The sequence below is a fragment of the Xyrauchen texanus genome, chromosome 45, assembly GCF_025860055.1.
Source record: "Xyrauchen texanus isolate HMW12.3.18 chromosome 45, RBS_HiC_50CHRs, whole genome shotgun sequence".
Taxonomy (NCBI): Eukaryota; Metazoa; Chordata; class Actinopteri; order Cypriniformes; family Catostomidae; genus Xyrauchen; species Xyrauchen texanus.
In genome coordinates this window covers 18,112,092-18,135,523 of record NC_068320.1, presented here as the reverse complement: position 1 = coordinate 18,135,523, position 23,432 = coordinate 18,112,092, and the positions used below count along the sequence as shown (strand labels likewise).

Below are 23,432 nucleotides of genomic sequence, written 5' to 3'. Positions count from 1 at the left end.
ACTAATATTAATGATGTTTTAACCATTTTTCAGGGACATATCATAAGCACTGTTAGTTTTACACACTGAAAAATATATATTTAAGTTGTCAGCTGCTGTGAAAGGTGATTTTTTTTAACTACAAACCTCTGTGATAAGCCTGATTTGCTCTTTGTCTTATCCCCAGTCCCTGTTGAGTTCTGTAGGAAGTTGGGGTTTGTTTTGTAGAGGTCTTGTAAGAGTTTCTGCTCATATTCCTGGTGTTTCCCTGCCTGCAATGCCAGGTGTAAAGTTTAGATTCAAATTTGTAGATATACCAATAGAGGTTACAAAAGGAGGCTGCGGTGTTACCTGCATTTCCTCTTTAGTGAAACTTGCTGCTTCATCTCCCAGCTCATGAAGATACATGCAGTCTGGTTTGGGGCACTGCATGCTTTTTAGAAAATAACTGCAGTATTTTGTTGTACCTAAAGAAGCCTATAGGACAAAGTTGGGCACATTTTTAAGCAAATAAACTATATATTGGATAGTGCACAGACACCGACTAACTTTAAGATGAATTATGTGCACAGTATTGGTCTATTTTTGTCACAGATTACCTTAAGTGTTCTGCTGTCTACTACAACATTGTTAACACACTGTATCGCTCTAAGGGCGTCTTCTGATCGAATGTAAGTGACGTAGGCACTGGCGCTAGGACCCTGGAGACAAAAAGATGAAAGGAGTTTTTCCAGTTATGCAATGTGTCACACATAAAATTGAGCAATTTAAAGAAGCTTTGCAAGACAACCAGGAGACACAGATAAAACTAAATCAGTAAAACAAATCAGAAGTTAGGGTATTTGCACTGTAGTGAGGAAAACTATTTCCTGTTGAACTGCAAGCAAAATAATCCTTGAGAAATAAGCTCTTAATGAAGGTTAAAAATATATTTGCTTGTTCAAGGGTGATTTATGAAGAGATGAGGTCAATTAAGAAAGCAATGCTCACCTGTGAACCAGCATATGAAGTGCTGTTATTGATGACCACTTTATGGATCTTCCCAAACTTCCCAAAGTATTCTGGCCTTTTTAAGATCTACAATAAGAAACCACAATTATATATATATATACATATTTAAAAAGATGCTGATGTACCAGCAGACCTGGTTCCACCAGACTCAGTCTCACAATTAAAGAGTTCTCCATATCAAACCTAGGTTAGGAACTAAATATAGAAAATCAAAACTGCAGCAAATAACCTCTATAATATATTTTAACTACAACATTTTTTACCACTAATTCCCATGTAATGTTTGTAGGACGATTTAAGACCTTTTTTAAGACCTGAACAAATAAAATTAATACTGTATCCCCTTACCAAAACAAACCCACACAATCTCAAAATAAATAATGTTTCACAGACGCTTCCTGAAACAGCAGGGACACACATTCAACATGGCCTTAACATTGCTTTTCAGTAAAACAGGTTAGCTATATCAAAGTCTTTCTAGAAAGTCAGTCCAATGTCGGCCATCTTTGGAACGCTCTCTGAACTATTTCCAGTCATGTCAGTGCAGCTCCTATCTACTTGAATGGGGAAAGACCGAAATCTCAAAAATTGTTGGTCATGATTACAAATCAAAGAACATATTTTAAATCAGCAATAAAATTGGACAATACTGGTGTCATAAATTGTGATTCTTTACCTCATATTACACAAAAAAAATAATAATTCCTGGCTTGTATAGCTAATGCAAATGCACGTTAGTGAGTTGATTGACAGGCAATGTCTATATCTAAAAGGTGATTGGCTCTTTTAACTGTTAGGTGGGACTTCCTTTCTACATCTGTTGACCGTTGTGTGCTCAGAGCTCCTTGGCTGGGTGTTCCAGTTTCTTCCATTCATTTAAATAGAAGTGGCGCATCTGCTAAATAGTCTCTGGCTATATGCAAGTTCTAATCCTCAAGACATGTTTTCCACACTTTAAATCAGTTTATTTACCATTATATAAATGAAAACAAATTAGAGGTTGACCAATATTGGATTTCGCTGATATGATGTGTTGAAAGAAAGAATAGTTTTTAAAATTGGTAGCCTATATTAAACGTTCTTAGTCTTTCCTTACTGTGATGAGGACCAGAGACTACAAGAGTCCAAAATGAATTAATTTGCAGATGCAGTTTATGGTACAACCAAAATCCAATAAAAAAAAATTCATAGTCATAGTCATAGCATGGAACTTTGAAGGCTGAAATACACCGGGGACACTTATTTTGAAATGTATGAGCTTCACTGCTTCCAGCTGCTCATTCAAACAGATAACGGAAATAAAAATGTATAGTTGAAAATGTTGTAGATTATTTTGAATTAATCTACAATGTATAACAATATAAACAATTAAAAGTAAATATTGTCATATTTCATCCACACTATGCCATAATCATCAGCAAATAATCTTAAGTGATTGCTTGACATAAATTTCCGATATGTCCTAATGGTTGCAAACTGCTCTGCAATGGCAGAAAACACTCACAAGCCCCCGCATGCTTGAAGAAATTACAACACTTCCATGTGTTCACTTTGAAGGATGTAGCGAATGCATTTATTCAATTAAATCATATTCTTTTGAAGTTTGTTAATCACATTAGATCATATCAAGATTCCTGTCTTTGCACCCCCAAAATTAAGTCCTCTTTAAATAATAATTCAGACTTTTGTTGTATCATTTAAGATATTTAAGACTTTGTCTAAATATAGTCTTATACATTTTGGAAAACTGAATTTAAAGTTATTTTAAGACTATAAGGATCTGTGGGAAGCCTGTATATGATAAATGAAACTTGTGCAAGAACCCCATTTTTAAACCCATTATAAAATGAGGCTTTGGAGAAAGTTATATAAAAAAATTAATAAACAATATTTATGTGAATGACAGACTGTATAGAACTGATGACCTAAACACAATCAAAAGGATGTCCACAATGTTCAGCCAAATCAACAGTACAACAAAAATGAATGTAATGAAGCGTGCCACACATGTAGGTTTCTGGTGGGTGACTGACAATTCATTGGCAGCGGGGTCTGCCTTGACAGCATGGTGCTTTTTAGATTCTGGTCACTCTTGAACTGTGAAAGCAGCCCGGATATTTCTTTGTGGTCTTTGTTTTTGTGTGAAGCAGCTTCGTTGAACTCTGTTTTTTCACACCTTCAATAAGCAGTCAGAAACAAACTGAGGCAGAAAAATCCCAGTAGGAGATGTGGATGAAGCTAGGCTACATAGCTAAAAATAATGACATTTTTCTGGCTTTTGACTTGACTTTGATCTCCTATATTTCTGTATTTGCTCATAAAATGCTTAAATTGTGTCCGTGAATGTAATGATGATTTTTCATATTTGGCCATTGTTTCTCAAAGTTGCTTGATTTTATATAGCCATATTTTATATAGAATATAGCATGAATATAGAAAATATCACCCAGCCCTAGATGGAGAAAGAAAAAATAAGAGAAAGAAAAGTGAAAGGACAATCAGTACAAAAAAGAAAATCAGACAGACAATCCGATCAAGCAAAGTCTGTCCCCTGCAAGCACTGAATTAGACCCCTGAAATTATGGATTTTCTCAAAGCACAAGGTTATTTATCAAAAAGCATTTCACGTGCCTCTGGGCAAAGTGGTTTTTCCTCATCTCATTCAAACTGTCAAGGAATGAGAAGGCATGTTTTTATTCTCTCTCTTTTTCCCACTGAACAAGCTGTTCTCGGCTGTGAGCTATTCATGGTACATGACGTCAGCTGTGACGGCAAATAGAGAAAGGGCATCATAAAGGAGTGGGGGGGGGGAGGCAAGAGAGGAAGAGCTACTTTCGTTGGACTACTACTGCAGGCTAAATGAAGCTGGTGGGCAGGCAGCTTCCTCCCATTTCCCAAGAAACCATTTTATCTCATTTTTAAATTACCTTTTGATAATGCATGGCATAAAATCAAATCTACACATCAAATACTGTAATTTCAAGCGGTTCCTTGCAAACACTTTGGAGTTGGATGGAAGTAAGCCTCTTAACCATGCCAAAGTTAAGCAATAATAATAATAAAGGGAAATTCTAGATTATTACATTTTGGCAGGGTTTTGCGAGTTGATGCCAGGGTATTAAAAAGGTGTTCTAAATGTTTTTTAGCATGTTGCTATGTGGTTGCTAGATAAAGCTTGAGTCCCTCCTTCAATGCAATCAAATGCATCACCTGTTTTATCATCCAGCAGGTCAAAATTGTAAATTCTATAGCTTAGAAAAAAAAAATATCACAGCCAGTGTTGGGTGAATCTGATTACAAAGTAATTAGTTACTGTAATCTAGTGTAACAAATTACATTTTAAATTGTTATCAGCTTACAGTTCCTGACTTCACTGAAGTGTTTTAGAAAGTAACTTAAAAGTACAATTAGTCATGTGAAACTAATCTGATTACATTATTAGAGAAGTTATTGGTAATTCGTATCAGATTACTTATTTCAAGTAATTTACCCAACACCGATCACAGCTCTGATCACAGTTGGATAATTTGAGGAATCATTCAAATCAGTAACGCCATGCAAAATGACATACCCAACAAAGTCCAATATCTAGGGTCAAGGGTTTGCTTAAATCCCTAATCCTCAGCACTAGCAAATGCGATGCCTTAGCAAGTACCACTAATTAACTATTTTCTCATTCATTTCTAATTCAATTTTTAGTAAACATACTAAATTTAAAGTGGGAGTGAGTTCACACTTTCACATGTTCACACACACCAGCAAACAGTCATCAGCGGAGTCTTAGAAAAATGTGAACTCAAATAGTCTCTTATGTTCTTTTCACTCACTCAGGAACGAGGACAAACACTCCTTAACCTTCATATTTCAACAGTTAACAAATAGATAAGACCTTTATGAGACACAGAAGGAGAGAGAATATGCTTCCAACAATGAATCAAACAGTATTCTTGTCATACCCTGTTTGGAGTGGAACGTTTATAAAGCATGCTCCAACAATACAGTGTTTGATTTATGAAATTTGGTCTAATGCTAAAGACAAACAAGATGAATAACAAGGCTTGGTGCCATGTAATATTTTTGCATTTGGGCAATATATGGTGCATGGAAACATATGAGATGCTCAATCATTTTTAAAGCATCGAGAACATCAGTTAGAACTGGCTACAGAGGATTGAAAAGCATGTGACTTTTGTATGCAAGCTTGAGTCACCTCAGTGTCGGCGAGTCTCTGTGAAAGGCCCACCACAAAAACAAGGTTTCTCTGGACAACACGCACACTAGAAAGGTGTTTGCGGTTTTCTGTGATCTTCTGTTTCCGCTCGTTCTGCTTCTGCTTCTTCTCATTCTTTATCCTCTGAAGTTCTTCTTGAGAAAGAGGTTTGTAAACTGCAGGGTCTTCTGGATATGGCTGTAATGTTGGGCGATATAAACAAGTTAATAATAATAGTAAGTCTTTGGTTAATATACATTAAAATAAATACTTGTATGGAAAACTTAAAAATTGCCTTAAAAGTTCATATGCAATAACACAAAACAAATGTATTAAAAATAAACTATTTTATTTGCTTGGCATCATATTTTTTTAATAGCTTAGTATTTAATTAATCCTAATAATTAACTCAATCCAAACATATCTCTGTCCATGGAACACCTATTCCCCTACCATGCATAAGTGTTTTGCACAACATAGAAACAATACTTTGGACTACTTTATCTTTTGAACTGTTCATCGCCCAGCCCTAGCAAAGACCATTTTTGTTATTACATATGAGAAGGCATGCATACTTCATCACAAGATACTCTCTTAAATAATTAACTGGAAAACGATTATGATAAATTCTGACACAAATATAATGCTGTACACCAGTGCCTTTATGTGAAAAGCAATAGCAGCATCATAAGGGTTTGCAAATTAATGCTAAGGAGCTGTAGTAAACTGGACACTAGAGGGACTTATTGTAGTGATTAGCTGGGAGTGTTTTAAAAAGAATACAAGCATTGAAGGCATGTTGTGCTTGCACATATTCCCCCTAGACCATTGTACAGCTGCAATGAAATCACGCAGACCAGGATAGTGAATTGTTTGATCACAGCCCCACCAAAAAGATATTAATTCTTACAAATAAAGTGCTGCTTCACAAGCTCCTCAGGTTAGGTTAACACTGTATGAATTTAACCCATTTGTTTACGTGCCCTATCAAGTTCTTTGACAAATCTACAGGCTCACAACCTACCTTTCTGCAGGCCGGACAGAGGCCGTTCTCATCTGTGCGAATACGATGCCAGCAGAAGCGGCAGATCTGGTAGCCGCAGGTGCAGGGGAAGAAGTTGACGTCGTCAATCTCCAATGGTTCCATGCACAGTGGGCAATCCATGTGGTCTTCCTTCACCTCAGGGCTGTGAGACATTCTATGGCACGACGCAGAGAGAAGAGGGCGGCTTTCTCACAGGTAGAGCTGATAAGGGAGACAACAGGTTCAACAAGTGTGTTGGATCACATACATTAGTATCATTATTCACATAGCTCTCTGGAATATTTGATTTTGAATGATCAGTGTACAATAGCCACTTTTCCACCATCGGGCCAGTGTAAGCCAGGGCTATCAACTGCTCAGCCGGGGCAATAGCCTTGGACCTAGAGCCGCAAAACCAAAATCTTTCTGCATTTCCACCATAAGGCCAATAGCCCCACAGTGTTGCCCTAAAACCCGTCCTCAATATGCCACCCTGGTGCAAACGTCACACACCCTGCCCATTTCACAAGTAAGAGGGAAGCTCGAGCTGAGGTGTCAATGGGAACACAACTGGCCCGACACGTACTAGCATGCCCTTATTTGGCCCGATGGTGGCAATGCGGCTAATGATTCTTAGCTGTATATTTGACTGTTTTCCAACAAACTGTAGCTGGGCTAGTTCATGTCTCTCATAACACTCTGCAGCCTCTTTCTTCTTGCATAATAAAACAGCAAAAAGTTAATTTCTGTTAAACTGCCATATAATAAGCAGCATAATGTGCAAAAAGCCAGTGTTACGTCCCATACTAGTTTTAATGTCTGCTGCTGTTTTGCTCTCTTTCTCTCTCACTTTCTGTCTGTGCGTGTGTGGTTCATTTTTGCTGTGTGATCAATTTCAGGTGAAGCAGATCAGCAAATGACATCACCTGAGCGAAGATGGTTGGCTGTCTCTGATGGTGTGCCTAATAAGATCCTGTTGCAATGCTTCAGATAGGAGCGGTCACAACTCTGGGAAGGTCGTGCTATTGCCGACTGCTCGCAATCCGTCAAATCAAACTTTGCTCATGTCTTGATAAGATGCTACACTTAATATGTAGTGTGTGACCTAACATTTGAAGCTTCAACAAGATATTCATCTTTAAAGCAGACAGACAGGTTTGAATATGGTTTGTTCCCGTTTTTGTTAGAATAGTTAGGAAAGTCTCGTTGTATTTTATTTTCTATACATATAGCTTATTTATGTCTTCTCGTTTTTAGATTACTTTTGTTTATTATTTTGGGCCAGGGGTCACCCCGAAGTCCTTAATCTTGCTGCTGTTAATGATACTTGTTTACAACAACATGATTGTTGGAATTTAATATTTATTGTTCTGTCGTGATTGGTTTGACAAGTGTGTGAGAGTCGATTTATTACCTTGTTGCGTCCAACCCCTAGGGTAATAGGGCAGCTAACAAGTTAAGACATACAGCAAATATCAACTAATTTTATTTTGTGAATTTAATGTTAAGATCATAGACAAAAATAGGTTTACATTAGCCATTCAAGTAGCAGAGTAGATGTTGTATCAGAGAGCCAATATTACAATGCTAGTAATAAGACTATGAGCGTAGGGGGGCATTTTGAATCTGAGACAGAGGAACTGACGGCATAATTGGAATCGACAAAAACAAATCACCCACACAAGCAGTAATAAGAGGTTTTATAAAAGGTAGACCTATTCTCTAGGTATCATCCAGTGAACTTGTTGTCTAGTGGGACTTTTTCACTGCATGGTACAACTCGACTCAACTGCGCTTGCTTTTTATGGGGTTTTCCACTCTGGATAGTACCTGGAACTTTTTTTAGTACCACCTTGGTGGAGGTTCCAAGCGAGCCGAGACTAAATGTGATGTAAAAATCCTGCAGATCACTGATTGGTCAAAGAGAATCATCACTACCAGCGTCACTGGATTTTTGACACATGACAGCAACCCGCTAGTTTTAAAGTTAGCAACAGCAATAACATTATCGTTTGTTCACGCACCTTTGAAATTGTGAAAACATAAATGGCTGTGAAACCACTCATTAGCGATGAGCGTAACAAAATACACGGCTACCACCGGTCCTACCAACATTGTAGGGAAAAAGTAAAAAAAAAAAAAAAACTTAAGTGACTACAGAATATTCTAGGAAAAGTGGAAGTGGTTCGACCAATTGGAATCGCCATCTAAACCGACGAGCAATGGGAGGGAGAGTGCCCTAGACTCAGCCACGATGGAGGATGGTACATTTTGTTAAGTTAACACTATACTCTGCTTGAAAGCTTCACTTTATTTAGTTGGCCAGCTACTGGAAGCTCGTTTCTAAAAACAACCAGGCCAATTTAACTGTTACACTTGTGTAAAATCACCATGAAACAACTGCTTTATGCAGCACAATGAGCTAGTATTTAACAGATAGCGGTCGTGTTATAGTTTTGGTCCATTTGTGTCGTGTTTAAGATGATGTGGCAGTAGAGGTGCCGAAACTATGATGATCATCTTATAATCCCACCCACGTTGAGGGGCACTAAACTGCAGTTTAAATGCAAGCTCAGAAAAGTGAAGCGAGTAGAGTTGAGGCGAGTCGAACCGTAACGTGCAGTGGAAAATTGCCATAGGTGTTAGGTGCAAATTCAGCAATAACTGAATATCAGGTTGATGTCTCGTGTAGAACACAGATACTTGGGCTCATGGCAACGTGAGGGGGATTATTTAGAAAATGTGACTGCTAAAACATTCAATTAAGAGCCTACAAGAAGTAAGGCTGGGTATTGATACAGATTTCCAGATTCGATTTGATTTTATTCAATTCACAAGCTCTCTATTCAATTCTAATTCGATAAAATATCGATCAATATGGGTATATTTCAGTTACAATATCCATTATGCTGCCATTTTTTAGAAATTCTCTCTCAGCTAATGCTGTAAATTATACAGGGGGCACTTTAACTTGGTACATTATGACATTATTCATTTATATTTGTTTTTTATTTTATCATTAGTTTTTCATTATTTTGGGTCACATTTTAGATAAAATATGCATTCATTCCATGTACAGTGCATTCAGAAAGTATTCAGACCACTTCATCTTTTCCACATTTTGTAATGTTGCAGCCTTATGCTAAAATGCTTTAAAATTATTATTTTTTTCACACCAATCTACACTTCATACCCTATAATGACAAAGCAAAAACAAATGTATACTGATTTATTACAAAGAAGAAAAAAAAAGAAATATTATAAGTATTCAGACCCTTTGCTATGCCAATTTTAGCTCAGGTGCATCCCATTTCTCTGGATCATCTTTGAGATGCTTCTGCACTTTGAATGGGGTCCACCTGTGGAAAATGTAATTAATTGGACATGATTTGGAAAGGCACACAGCTATCTATAAAAGGTCTCACAGCTGAAAATGCATATCAGAGCAAAAAACAAGCAATGAGGTCAAAATAAATGCCTTCAGGGCTCAGAGAAAGGATTGTGTGGAGGCGCAGATCTGGGGAAGGCTACAAAAAAAAAAGTCAGCTGCATTGAAGGTTCCCAGAGCACAGTGGCCTCCATAATTCTTAAATTGGAAGTTTGGAACAACCAGGACTCTTTCTAGAGCTGGCCAAACTGAGCAACCAGGGGAGAAGGGCCTTTGTTAGAGAAGTGACCAAGAACCTGTTGGTCACTCTGGTTGAGCTCCAGAGATAATGTGTGGAGATGGGATAAACTTGCAGAAGGACAACCATTACTGCAACACTCCACTAATCTGAGTTGCAAGATGGAAGCCTCTCCTCAGTGCACGACACATCAAAAAGGACTCTCAGACAGTTAGAAACAAGATTATCTGGTTTGATGGAATGAAGATCGAACTGTTTGGCCTCAATTTCGAGCATCATTTCTGGAGGAAACCACGCACCACTCATCATCCGCGCAATGCCATCCCAACGGTGAAGCATGATAGTGGTAGCATCATGCTGTGGGGTGTTTTTCAGCAGCAGGGACTGGGGGACTGGTCAGGGTTGAATAAATGCTGAACGCATCAAAATACAGAGATATCCTTAATGAAAACCTGGTTCAGAGCACTCAGGACCTCAGAATGGGCCAAAGGTTCACCTTCCAACAGGACAATGACCCTAAACACACAGACAAGACAACACAAGAGTGGCTTAGGGACAACCCTGTGAATGTCCTTGAGTGGCCCAGACAGAGCCCGGACTTGAACATCTCTGGAAAGACCTGAAAATGGCTGTCCACCAACGGTCCCCATCCAACCTAACAGAGCTTGTGAGGATCTGCAGAGAAGAATGGCAGAAAATTCCAAAATCCAGGTGTGCAAAGCTTTTCGCATCATAGACAAAAAGACTTCAATATATATATATATATATATATATAAATAATCGCTGCCTACAGTGCTTCAATTAAGTACGGAGTTAAGGGTCTGAATACTTCTTTACACAACACAACATTAAAACCACCTGCCTAATATTGTGTAGGTCCCCCTCGTGCTGTCAAATCAGCGCCAACCCACATCTCAGCATAGCATTCAGAGATTCTATTCTTCTCACTACAATTGTATAGAGCGGTTATCCGAGTTACCAAAGACTTGTCTAGTCTGGCCATTCTCTGTTGACCTCTCATCAACAAGGCATGTCTATCCACAGAACTGCCACTCACTGGATGAATATTTTTTTTGTTATTGTTATTGTTGTGGCAACATTTGGAATAAATTTTTGAGACTTGTGTGAAAATCCCAGGAGAGCAGTTACAGAAATACTCAAACCAGCCCATCTGGCACCAACAATCAATCATCCATGCGATTATCTAATCAGCCATTCGTGTGGCAGTAGTGCAGTGCATAAAATCATGCAGATATGGGTCAGGAGCTTCAGTTAATGATCACATAAACCATCAGAATGGGGAAAAATTGTATCTCAGTGATTTGGACCATGGCGTGACTGTATGTTTTTTGTTTTTGGCACCATTCGGTGTAAATTCTGAAGACTGTTTTGTATGAAAGTCCAAGGAGATCAGCAGTTCCAGAAATACTCAAACCAGCCCATCTGTCATCAACAATGAGCAACAGTTCTCGCGCCACACTTGTGTAAAAAACAGGCTTTAACTGCACTGCCAAAGCGTTTAAAGTATATCAAGCGCCAGACCCCAGCTTCAGCAGCCCAACAGAGCAAAATGTAGTCACATGTACATGTGCTTTACTTGAATCGATCTTAGGATTTAAGAATCAATATCAAGAACGTTCAAATGAAGATCATGATGCATCAGGAAATAAAAAAATTGTACCCACCCCTAATAAGAAGTAAAAAAGTTAAAATAAAATAAAAAAATGAAATAAAATAACAAAGAACAAAACAGCAATTTTTATCGAGGAGAGATAGTACTAATAAGTACTAGAACAGGCATCAGGAAAACCACAAAAGAAATTGACCAATCATTCTTCTTTTAGCACATTTTTTTTTTTTTTTTTACAAAAAGGATACAACCGTTACTTATTATTCTTGTGATATGGTTTAGATCAGGGGTTTTCAAAGTGTGGGGCACGCCTTCCCACAGGGTGCTAGAGCATGTCAGGGGAGGTGGGGAGAGTTGTAAAAAATATGATTAAATAATGTATATATGAGTTGAGTTTAACTATTATAGTATATTTAAAACATTATCAACGACTCCACAACAGCCAACGCCATGCACAGGATATGGTGGGCATGACTGGGCCTTATGTTAGCAGTGATTTTGTCATTTCAATTTGTGCTTCCAAAATGTGTAGGCTGTTCAAGCAGGTGGAGTGGATTAATGCTCACTCTGTCAGTAGGGGAAGCACCAGGAGAGTAAAGAGGAGTAAGGAGTTGGGGATGGGGAAAAGGGTGCCATCTAAAAATATCCCATCCTGGGCAGACAGAGTGCAACAGGAGGAGTCAAGCCCTAAATCTGCCTTTAAAAGGGAAATTGTGATTGTACGCAGGAGGTGGTCTGATCTACATGTAAGGTAATCAGTGCTTCTTCGAATCAGCAATGTGTGGGGGGCAAAGCACACTGTACAGTCTCCCAAGCATGCCAATATGAAATTAGAAACAGGGTTTTTTTTTTGCAGTCCCCAGTCACATCTGTTTGGAGAAGGAATTCCCAGTGTCCCCAAGGATGGGATTCCTTCCCAGCAGAGGTGGATATCAATTCTGCGTAATAAAAGCTTTGCGCTGGCTCCTGCTAGGGATGCTGCATGAGTTCGAATCCAGGGCATGCTAAGTGACTCCAGCCAAATCTCCAAAGCAACCAAATTGGCCTGGTTCTCGCTCTCGGTGGTGCGCGTGGTGAGTTGTGTTTGGATGCTGTGGAGAATACCATGAAGCATCCACACACGCTACATCTCCGCGGTAACACGCTCAACAAGCCTGTCTGATTGTAGGTAAGTTCACAGTAGTTTAATTTGCTACTTATTCAAATTCTGGCAAAAAAAAAAAAAAAAGCACCTCCAGTGCCATTCTAAATGCATATTATAAGTAAACTGAACTTTTCAGTATCTACATCGGAGATGTTGTTCATGAGTAGCACTCAAATATTGTACAACACTGTGAGTGTGTGTAAACAGAGCAGCGCAATTCACTGGCGCACTGGAGCTGCGCAATTCACTGGCGCACTGGAGCTGCGCGTGCATTTTATATATTTACTTCTCAAACACAGCCTTTTGTGATTCACAGAGCTATTGCACATCAAATGCTATTGGCTTTGAATCAAATGCACGAGTCATATGAACTATTTAATTGTTTTTTTATCGTTCGTTTATGTCATTTCGACACCAACCGTATCGGATTTGGATCAGGCTCGTCGAACCGATACACGATCCGTCTAAAAGCTTCAGTATTGGAGTGATCGGTGCATCCCTACCTGGTAATTTTTTAGTATCACCTCATCGAGGTTCCAAGCGAGCAGAGCCGACAATAAATGTGACATCAAAACCCTGCAGATCACTAATTGGTCAAACAGAATCATCACTACCAGCACTACTGCAACACGGGACAGCAACCCGCTTGTTTTAAAGTTAGCAATATCTATAGCAGTATCATTTGTTCATGCGACTTTTGAATTGCAAAAAGAAATGGCTGTGCGCAAAACCATGCTGTGGTAAATAAACGAGGTGCAGACTTTCCTCTCGTTAGCGACAAACGAAAAAGTATTTCAGGAAGTGTCTCAGCTGTTGGACACCGGATTGATTCCATTCGCACCGCAAGACTTCATGACAATGGTTGCGCCCTCTCATCATCTCTAGTGAAGAGCGCGACAGAACAACAGTGATGTGGACAACAGCTCTGATCTTTCTGCGCTGTAATCTTGAAAATTGTTCTCTAGCAACAAACATGCATTCTATGCCCCATACTTGGGTATCTGAATCTAAAGAAATATAAAAAAATATTTCATTTTAATGTAAAAATATTCCAACAAATACTGGACTGCTGTCACTATGCTTCAGAACAAACAAATGATCTTTTAACATTCATTTTCAATTGATAGACGGTAAAATTGGTAAAAGATCCCGCAGACCCCCACTTCTATGGCCGTCTCTGTGCAGTTTTTTTTAGAGACTATTTGGACTGTTTTGATTATCTTTTCTTCCATCAACTTTGAAATAAAAAAATAAAAAAGAAAGTGCAATGTGTAAATGTATATCGTGATAAATATCGATATCGAACATTATGAAAAAGATTATCATGATAACCATTTTGGCCATATCGCCCAGCCCTACGCTTATGTTAACTATACTCTGCTTGAAAGCTTCACTTTATTTAGTTGACCAGCTACTGGAAAGCTTGCTTCTAAAACAACCAGGCCAATGTAACTGTTACACTTACTGTAAAATCACCATGCAAGAACTGCTTTATGCAACACAATGAGCTAGTAGCTAACAGCTAGCGGTCGTGCTATTGTTTATGGTCAGTAGGAGGTGGTGCAACTATGACGATCAGCCTATAATTCCACCCACGTTGAGCCGGCATTAAACTGCAGTGGAAAAGCAAACTCAGAAAAGTAGAGACAAACTTTTTTCACAGATGTCACTGTTGTTAATATCATAAATTTCTTCTGCATCTCAACCTCACAATCAATGCTGCCCTGTCAAATGTGCATTTCAATGCACATAATATGTAATATTTTTAGTAATATCATGGGTGATACCAAAGCAGGTGCTGCTGGAGCCACATTTTCAACTGCTCAATTAAGGGCACAAATAAACTCTGATGTGACCTACGCTAAAATTGAGTTTGGGGGCTCGTGGATGCATGCACAACAGCACAGCTGCTGAAAAAATCCTAGGGGAAACACTGAAATGTAATATTCAATGTAGTTGTAGTAATAATTATAATAATATATCAATAATTATTATGTAATATTTAAGCAATATCTCAAGCAAGAGTTTATTCACTGCTTTAATACTGTGATGCTCTACCGTGCAACACTTTCATTTAATAAAAAATAATGCAATGGTATGTTGAAAAGTAATTGTTGTTTTCATTGATTAAAATTCTATTAATTCATTTGAAGGGTGTTTTTAATGATAAAATGTAATTAAACTTTAAAACCCAGAATTCAGAGAAAATAAAATGGAAAACACGGAATTTGAGAAAATAAAAATAAAACCGAATTTTGGAAAAAATAAAACAGATTTCATTAGTCCCTATGTAGTCTATTACAAAAATCTAGGCCTAATCAAAATATAACGTCTTGTATTTTTTCATTACGTGAAGACTCACTAGCCAACTCAATGAAAAAATGCTCAAAGTGAGTCTCTCCGCTCTTCATTTAAGTTACCATAGTTATATTATTTTCATTGTGGCTCGCTGAACTGTGTATTTTCATATTTTCAAAAAAGAAACACACACACACACACACACACACACACACACACACACACACACACACACACACACAAAGTGCAATGTTGACTAAACTGGAGACACCACAACCAAAAGTGTTAAGTTGAAAATAGTTTAAGGCAACGCGATCTGTTCCATTCTGTGCTCCATTTAGCTGTTTAAAAGGAAGAATTGGTCGGGTGTGTGTGTGTGTGCGCTTCTCCGGAGTGTTAAGCATTTTGTCCTGCCATGGACAGAAAGTCACGGTTCGCTGTGTTGTTGCTTTGCTGTGATGATGCAGACCACAAGGTACCGTCAAAAATCATTAGACACAAATCAAATTTTAACATTCACAGATTTGCCCCCATTCACTTCCATTGTACTGTAAGTGCCTCACTGGAACCAAGATTTAGCTTCTTTTTTTTTTAAGAGAAGAGGGGCTAGTCAAAATAAATGTTTGTGGTATTCAATATTATGCCAAAAATGCTGTCGATCGAGCTTAACTCGGATTGAACCCAGTGTTTTCCTTCAAAGGTGTCAACATGTAGGAATGTTACCTTTTCAGATCTTTTAAAAGCTGAATTTAAAGAAAAAAGATCTACTTTCCACACTGGCCAGATTACAGCTGACCTGTTCATATATAATATACAGGAGCATGTGAACTTTTCAAGCCAAATACATTTATGCAAATAGTCTTTAGGCTTAAGGAAGCGAGTCATTTCTATGTAACTTAACACCAAAGCAGGTTCTTCTTTGGAAAAGATAATGTAGCAGCATTGACCCTAGCCACAAAATTGTCTCGAAAACATTGTTTCTGAAACGAACAATGTCTGACAGTGCACTGGAACCGGGCCTAGAGATCATAGTCTCTCTCCCCTTCTGTCTGGACTGTTTAAACGTTTCTCTGCCAAGTGCTTGATATCGCTCCCAAAAAACAATCCAAGCAGATTTTCCTAAACCTCTCCTTGAGTTCCCATTTCATAAGAATGTTCAATACACAACTGCACAGATATGGCTCTCATGGCTGTTACAACATTGACATCCCTTCAATCTACAGTTGAAGTCAGACGTTCACATACACTTAGGTTGAAATCGTAAAAAAAAAAAAATGTAACCACTCCACAGATTTAATATGAGCAAACTATAGTTTTGGCAAGTCGTTTAGCACATCTACTTTGTGCATGATATGCGTAATTTTTCCAACAATTGTTTACAGACAGATTGTTTCACTTTTAATTGACTAGATCACAATTCCAGTGGGACAGAAGTTTACATACACCAAGTTAACTGTGCCTTTATGCAGCTTGGAAAATTCCAGAAAATGATGTCAATCCTTTTAGCCAGTTAGCTTCTGATAGGAGGCGAACTGAATTGGAGGTGTACTTGTGGATGTATTTTAAAACCTTCCTTCAAACTCAGTACTTCTTTGTTTGACATCATGGGAAAATCAAAAGAAATCAGTTAAGACCTCAGAAAAAAAATCGTGGACCTCCACAATTCTGGTTCATCTTTGGGAGCAATTTCTAAACATCTGAAGATACAATGATCATCTGTACAAACAATAGTATGCAAGTATAAAAACCATGGGACCACGTAGTCATCATACTGCTCAGAAAGGAGACGCATTCTGTCTCCTAGAGATGAACATAGTTTGGTGCGAAAAGTGAAAAGATGCTGGAGGAAAAGGGCAAACAAGTATCTATATCCACAGCAAAACGAGTCCTATATTGACATAACCTTAAAGGATGCTCAGCAAGGAAGAAGCCAATGCTCCAAAACGACCATAAAAAAACAGACTACAGTTTGCAAGTGCACATGGTGACAAAGATCTTACCATTTGGAGACATTTCCTCTGGTCTGATGAATCAAAACTTTTATGGTGGTGCTTTGCTGCAGGAGGGACTGGTGCACTTCACAAAATAGATGGCATCATGAATAAGTAAAATGTGATATATTGAAGCAACATCTCAAGACATCAGTCAAGACATTAAAGCTTGGTTGCAAATAGGTCGTTCAAATGGACAATGACCCAAAGCATACCTCCAAAGTTGTGGCAAAATGGCTTAAAGACAGCAAAGTCAAGGTATTGTAGTGGCCATCAAAAGCCCTGACCTCAATCCGAATGAATTGTGAAAAACTGAGTTTAAATATATTTGACCAAAATGTGTGTAAACTTCTGACTTCGACTGTATCAAGATACAGGACCAAATCATGGTCAAATCATGCCATGCAACAAAACAGCATGACAAACACAGTAAATACTATGCTCACATCTGATAAAAAAAGAAAATAGTAAGCTCAAAAAGATGCTGACAAAACAGTATTAATATTGCACGATCAACACAGGGACAGCAGTAACTGCACTGTAAAGGAACACAAAATTGCAACCAAACACAAATACTTTTGGGAGAAAATACAGTGTATTATTCTTAAAAACATGCATCACTCATGGTATTAAAGTGTGTTGATAATATGTAATTAAACAACAATAACAGAGCCAGTGACCGTGCTTCAGCGATGTACTGGGAATATCAGGCTTCTTTGAGATGCTTAAACAAAATGTCCTTGCTGTCATCGGATAATACTGAAACTCATAGCAAGCTCGTACTCAAATGAAAAGGAAATTCCCTCTTGAGTCAAGGAAACGTTTCCTTGTTATTGCCTTTAAGAGATCCTCCGAACGCATTTGGAAGTTATTAGCCTACACCAGTCAGAATATCAACAAACAACACATACACTTAAAACCTGTCCCAACGAATGAATAACACAAAACATGTCAGTGTTTTGCAAACTGAGTTTGAATATGCGCGTATTTTACCAAAAGCCGGTCTAACAGAGCGGCTAGCTGCTAGTCGGCTAATGTTAGTCTGTCAGACTGATTTTAATAGACACATAATCTGGACAAATACAGACATATTTACATGAAATTGAAGTTTAAGGGAGAAACAGGGATAAGATATGTAATAAAGTGGTGACTAAATATGTAAAAGCAATTGAACGTGGAGGCGGTGGAGAGGAGAGGCCTTTGGTGGGATACTCACCCTTCCTATTTGTAAAAACAGATTCACTCCAATAAAATCTATCTGAACGGAAAAGGTCTAAAAAAAACTGGTGCTTTTAATTTTCCAAGGTGGGTTGTCCCTGTTCCTGTGTGATTTGATGAAAACACCCAGCCTTTTTTTCTTATTGCCTCTCTGTAGAGCGGTACTGTCTCCTAACCACCATCTTAAATTAAAATAGGGAGGGAGCGCGTCAAGCGTTGAGTTTTCAGCGCATGCGCGGATGATTTCGGGAATCGGGACCGAGTTTGTAGATTTTATTTATTTATTTATTGCACTCTATTTTAATTCTCATATTACTTCGTAAGTTTTTAAGAATTTTGAGTATTTTTTTTTTTTTACTTAATTTAAATTCTATATACATCTTATTTAGAGTAGCGCCATGTTTAATTAGACGGGAATTTGTTGTGTTTTTTTTTTGTTTTTTGTTTTTTATTAAAAAAAACAATATTTAAACAACCCCTATTACAGAATGCCTTCATCGCTCCCTCACAGCGTCATTTTCATTCCCGTCAAAAAATAAATATGACGCCAATCTGAATAAGGTAATTTCTTTAGATCAAGAATTTAATATGCCTTTTTGCAATGACAGAAGCATATTAGTTGAAGAGGAATTGGTAATGTTGATACTAAACCCATGCTTCATTAGTGTGAGCTTGAAAATATAATAATACAACTGGAATGTATCTTTTTGATCATTCAGTTAGGTCAAAAATCATACGTAAAATCGTAAAATGCTTGTGTAAAGTAAATGGTATTATCTGATCAAAAATCATCTTAATTTCAAATATATTACCACTAAAAATAAGCCTATATCAGCAATAGGATGTAAGGAGGTTGTACTTGAAGGTATTCTAGTGGTAAATTCCACTTTTCAGTTTAAAACTGAAATTGTGCACTGGACAAAAATCCTTAATTCATTTCCTGTAAATCCACTCAGTCAATAATTAAAAAATATTATTTTTATTATTATATTTAAACATTACAAGCCAATGAGATTTATATGCATTCCCAAACCCATAGAACTCCACAATACAATTTAAGCTTAAAAATGCAAAAGTTAGTACCTGTGCTCTTATCACTTTAATTTGACAGTAGATGGAGACATAGGACAAGGCTTTCAGAAAGAATACATTTCATGTACACATTAAAGGAATAGTTCAACCCAAAATGAAAATTATAATTTTCTCACTCTCATTGCCATCCCAAATATGAATGACTTTCTTTCTTCCTCAGAACACAAATTAAGATTGCACGAGGGTGAGTAAATGATTACAATTTGTCATTTTTGGGCGAACTATACCTTTAAAAGTGTGGCTTTTCAAGGCTAAACTGAAAACAAATTAATGGTTAAAAAAGAAGTAAAAATATCGAAACAATGAATAGAATAATAAAAATGCATATATTGCTATCTAATTTGTTCTGTACTCTGTTTTGGAATCATGAAACACAGGAAATTAAGCTTCTTTTGTAAATAATGTTTTTATTTAAATGGTATATATTTTCCAATGTGATAAGCTGATCCTCATTTCTTAACAGACAATAGAGGATATATGTCAGCAATGTCAGTGGCCACATCCTTTAGAATCTTGCTCCTGTCCACTGTCTGCAGAATAGCTCTAAGATTACGCCAGAATATTAGCTTTTTGCGCTCATCTGTGGGCCATTCCAGGTAAGTCTTCCGCCTCAGCAATGTTCTTAACTTAAGGAACTTCTTGGGCAGAGAGTCTGCTGGTATAGGCTCCAACAAAATGAAGACCATGGAGTCATCATTCACACTGATAGCCCTGTGCTGGGCAAAGAAGAGTTCATAGTTGCACCATTCACTTTGAACAAAGTTTTTGGACAGGACAAAGAGGCTCTTGTAGCTTCCCTCCACACAATTGATTATGTTGTCCACAATCCACTTTCCAGGTTCAAAGTCTCTCTCGTGGATGCAAAGGGACAGACCTGACCCTTCTAATTTTGGTACCAGCTGGGATCCTACCCAAGCTGAGTCATGTTGACTGTAGGAAATGAAGGCATGATAGCGGAAGATGGCGTTCATCAGTCTATCAGCCCTTTTGTAGCCTCTCCTTTTTACTCTTATCCATACCCAAAGCATTTTAGTGTACCACAAACCATCACAAGCATAGAAGGTGATGACTAGAGCAGCTACTACAGTTAATAATACTGGCAGAGCCACAGCAGCCTGCAGGCCTGGTAGACAAGACAGCCACCCAAGCTCATATCTCTCCAAGAGCTTCCCGGAAAATGATGGCGGGGTACTGCAAGTGTAACCCTGGGGCCAATCAGGGAGAAGTGACTTATTTAATGCTGTCATGAACCAAAATGAATCACAGTTACAGCTAAATGGATTGTGTCCTGCTTTCAAAGTCTTCAGATTGGGGAGACCTTCCATTGCACTCTGGCTAATGAAAGTAATTGCATTCTGGTCTATGTACAGGCTTACCAATGTAGGTGCATGGAGATCTGCTGGGATGGCCTGTATGCTATTGAAGCTTAGGTAGAGATGTGTTAGTCTAGGAAACTGCGATGTAATATATTGGGGAATGACACTTATGCCTGTCTTTGAGAGGTCAATCTTCTGGAAGTGGGTTGACAAGTAGCTGAATATGTTATTTCCTAGATTGTTGTGGCTAAGACTCAACTCAGTCAAGTGGGAAGGCCAAAAACATGGCTTGCTTATAAAAATGGAGTTAAAACTCAAGTCAAGAGACTCTAAGAACTTCATGTCATTGACATTTTTGGCAATGAATGCAAGGTCACTAAATCGGTTATGGCTTAATGAAAGATGATTCAAGGCTGGAAACACTTTTTGTGATGAACAAAAACTCCACCAGAAACCGGTATCATCCAAGAGATTGTTTGACAGATCCAAGATTTGTAGCGATCGTATGGCTGAAATGAGATTGCATGGTAGTATATTCATCCCTGTGCCAGAGAACTTCAGGTAAGTTAGTTGATTGATTAATTCCATGCTTGCATTAATAGTGGGGTATCGGTACTGGTAATGGTGCACGCCATCAAGTATAAATGCTCGTAGATTTGTTGTGTGGTTCTGCATTGGTAACTGGAAGCCACCTGAGGTGTCCTCATTATATGTGATATTTAAAAAGGCAATTTCTTCCACAGATGACTTCCAGACATTTTTGAAAATGTTTCCTAACACCGAGCTGTTTATCCAGGTGTCTACAATGCTTAGATTACTGAGGACACGCAAATCTTTAAGGGTCTCAAATGGGTCACCTGTGATGGTACACTGATCTGGAAATAATTTAATGAGCTGAATGTTTTTGGTTTGGATTTGGTCAAAGTCCATAATCATGTTTTTGAAAATGTCAAAACGTTCACAAAAAGTCACTTTCAGAACGACTTCCTGTAATGTTTTGAGTTGCGAAAAGGAGTTATTTTCATAGTTTTGCAATTCAGTGCCATCTCCAAATACAAATTTTTCCAAACTGACATTTTGAAGAGGAACAAAGTCTTTCACATTAACAGATGTAGCATTTTGACTGCCAATCGCAAGGACAGAAATGTATCTTAAGTTACCAAACAAATCAGGAAGCGCATAACTTGGAAACGGATTGCTGGAAAGGTCTAGGATCGTAAGCTGGGGCAAAGGTAAATTAGGAATGGTTGTCAGATGGTTGTAAGAGATGTTCAGGACTTTGATTTCAGAGTTGCTGCTGAAGGCATCAGAAGAGATGTATTGAAGTCCACAATGTGTAACTTTCAGGAAGCAGAGATGGGTTAGACCAGACAAGTCACTACGAACAATGCTGGAGATATTGTTGTGGGAAACATCTAAGTATACGGTCTCATCTGGCAAATTTGATGGTATCCTTTTTAGGTTACTGTAGGAAAGATCTTTTGTGTTCTTTGTCAACGTGGCACAAAATCCACATTTTCCATCATCACCATGTGCTTTAAACAAAAAGATTAAGAGATATGAAAGTGCTACTGGCCAGATAGTGGTCAACATCCTGTGAAAATACAAATGTTAAGAATTAACCAAATTGTTTGTGCTGAATTTAAACTCACATTAAAGAACAAGTTAATGCAAAAACAGATAATGCAAAAAAAAAAAAAAAAATACTTTTATTGTTTTCTGAATGTACTTTAGATTATTTTAACCATTCATATAAGACTATTAAACTCACTAGACACATTTTCTAAATACACTTTCACAAAAAATATCTGAAAATTGTAATTTACCTTAAATTTCACTTGCCTTAGATAAGAAAATAAAACGTGAAATTTGGTTGATGCTCAAAACGAATTCACAGAATCTCCACCTGTACAATTATGTAGCTTGAGCTCTGCACATGATTATATGACCTAAAGACACCCCTTCACATGGTATTAACTATTAAAAAAATTCACACAATGGCCCAGTTATGTTTTTCTCAGCACCTGAACTTCTCTAAATGCCAACTTCAGAACTTCTCTAAATGCCCACTTAAGAACTTCTCTAAATGCCCACTTCAGAACTTCTCTAAATGCCCACTTCAGAACTTCTCTAAATGCCCACTTAAGAACTTCTCTAAATGCCCAGAGGGAAATTCCTAACATAGAAAAAAAAGTTCAATACTATAGGAATACATTTATTTAAATACATTGTATTCATCATTTATTTGTTAATTGTTAGAATGCTGCATTCCAAAATGACAATTATTCATTATTAAGGTATGCACCACTAAACAAACAATTTACTGAATATTTTAATCCACAAATAAGTAATGTCTAATTATTGCTGCAGTTCAGGAAAAAACAACAACAACAACTGGCAATGTCAGGGATTTATTTGATAATAAGATTTGATTTGTATTTAATAGTCACCATGTTGATGGTTTCAGGAGAGAGGAATACTCAGTCTTTCACTTTGAGATGCTGTGAAAAACAACAAATGTTTTAAGGCCAGGGCGGAAGCTTTCTTTCAGTTTTACAAGAAAAGGTGTTTACAAATTGCATGCTATTTAAGCATTATTTGTATTTCTTTTTTTCCCCTCACAGGCATCTTTAAGAGTTGGACACCACTTGCAGTGATAACATATTGTTATATGTAATACTATTATATGCAAGCAACATTGCTTAAAAACAGTGTATTATAAAACTGTTTTACTCTACAAATGTAATACGTTGTAAATAAGTAGAACTTCAGTGATCAACACATTTACACTGAGAATAATGTAATTGCCTATAATAACTATAGCTTCTGTATTTATATATATATATATATATATATATATATATATATATATATATATATATATATATATATA

The 23,432-nt window shown here is 37.5% G+C and overlaps 2 protein-coding genes across 4 annotated transcripts in view; both read right to left on the bottom strand.

The window, feature by feature from the left end:
• Nucleotides 1-18,301, bottom strand: part of cnot4b (CCR4-NOT transcription complex, subunit 4b) — a 37,014-nt gene extending 18,713 nt beyond the window's left edge. For 2 of the 3 annotated variants that reach the window (XM_052119097.1, XM_052119099.1), the window contains exons 1-7: nt 18,130-18,301; nt 6,225-6,446; nt 5,201-5,398; nt 970-1,056; nt 579-680; nt 331-456; nt 127-251 (exon numbers count right to left, since the gene is read on the bottom strand). In XM_052119097.1, the coding sequence (XP_051975057.1) occupies nt 127-251; nt 331-456; nt 579-680; nt 970-1,056; nt 5,201-5,398; nt 6,225-6,398 (812 nt within the window). In that variant the 5' untranslated portion in view covers nt 6,399-6,446; nt 18,130-18,301. Of the gene's footprint in view, nt 1-126; nt 252-330; nt 457-578; nt 681-969; nt 1,057-5,200; nt 5,399-6,224; nt 6,447-9,498; nt 9,584-18,129 lie in introns of those variants that run through there. The other variant, XM_052119098.1, reaches the window with a different exon arrangement.
• Nucleotides 18,302-19,672: 1,371 nt separating this feature from the next.
• LOC127637811 (toll-like receptor 1) lies at nt 19,673-23,104 on the bottom strand. The gene is made up of 2 exons (XM_052119094.1): nt 22,990-23,104; nt 19,673-22,133 (listed from the first exon to the last, which is right to left on the bottom strand). The coding sequence occupies exon 2, from the start codon at nt 22,130-22,132 to the stop codon at nt 19,673-19,675; it is 2,460 nt and encodes an 819-aa protein (XP_051975054.1). The 5' UTR covers nt 22,133; nt 22,990-23,104.
• Between the last annotated feature and the right edge of the window lie 328 nt (nt 23,105-23,432).

Excerpts from the sequence above, each read along its gene's own strand:
- LOC127637811 (XM_052119094.1), bottom strand. The coding sequence starts at position 22,132 with ATGTTGACCACTATCTGGCCAGTAGCACTTTCATATCTCTTAATCTTT.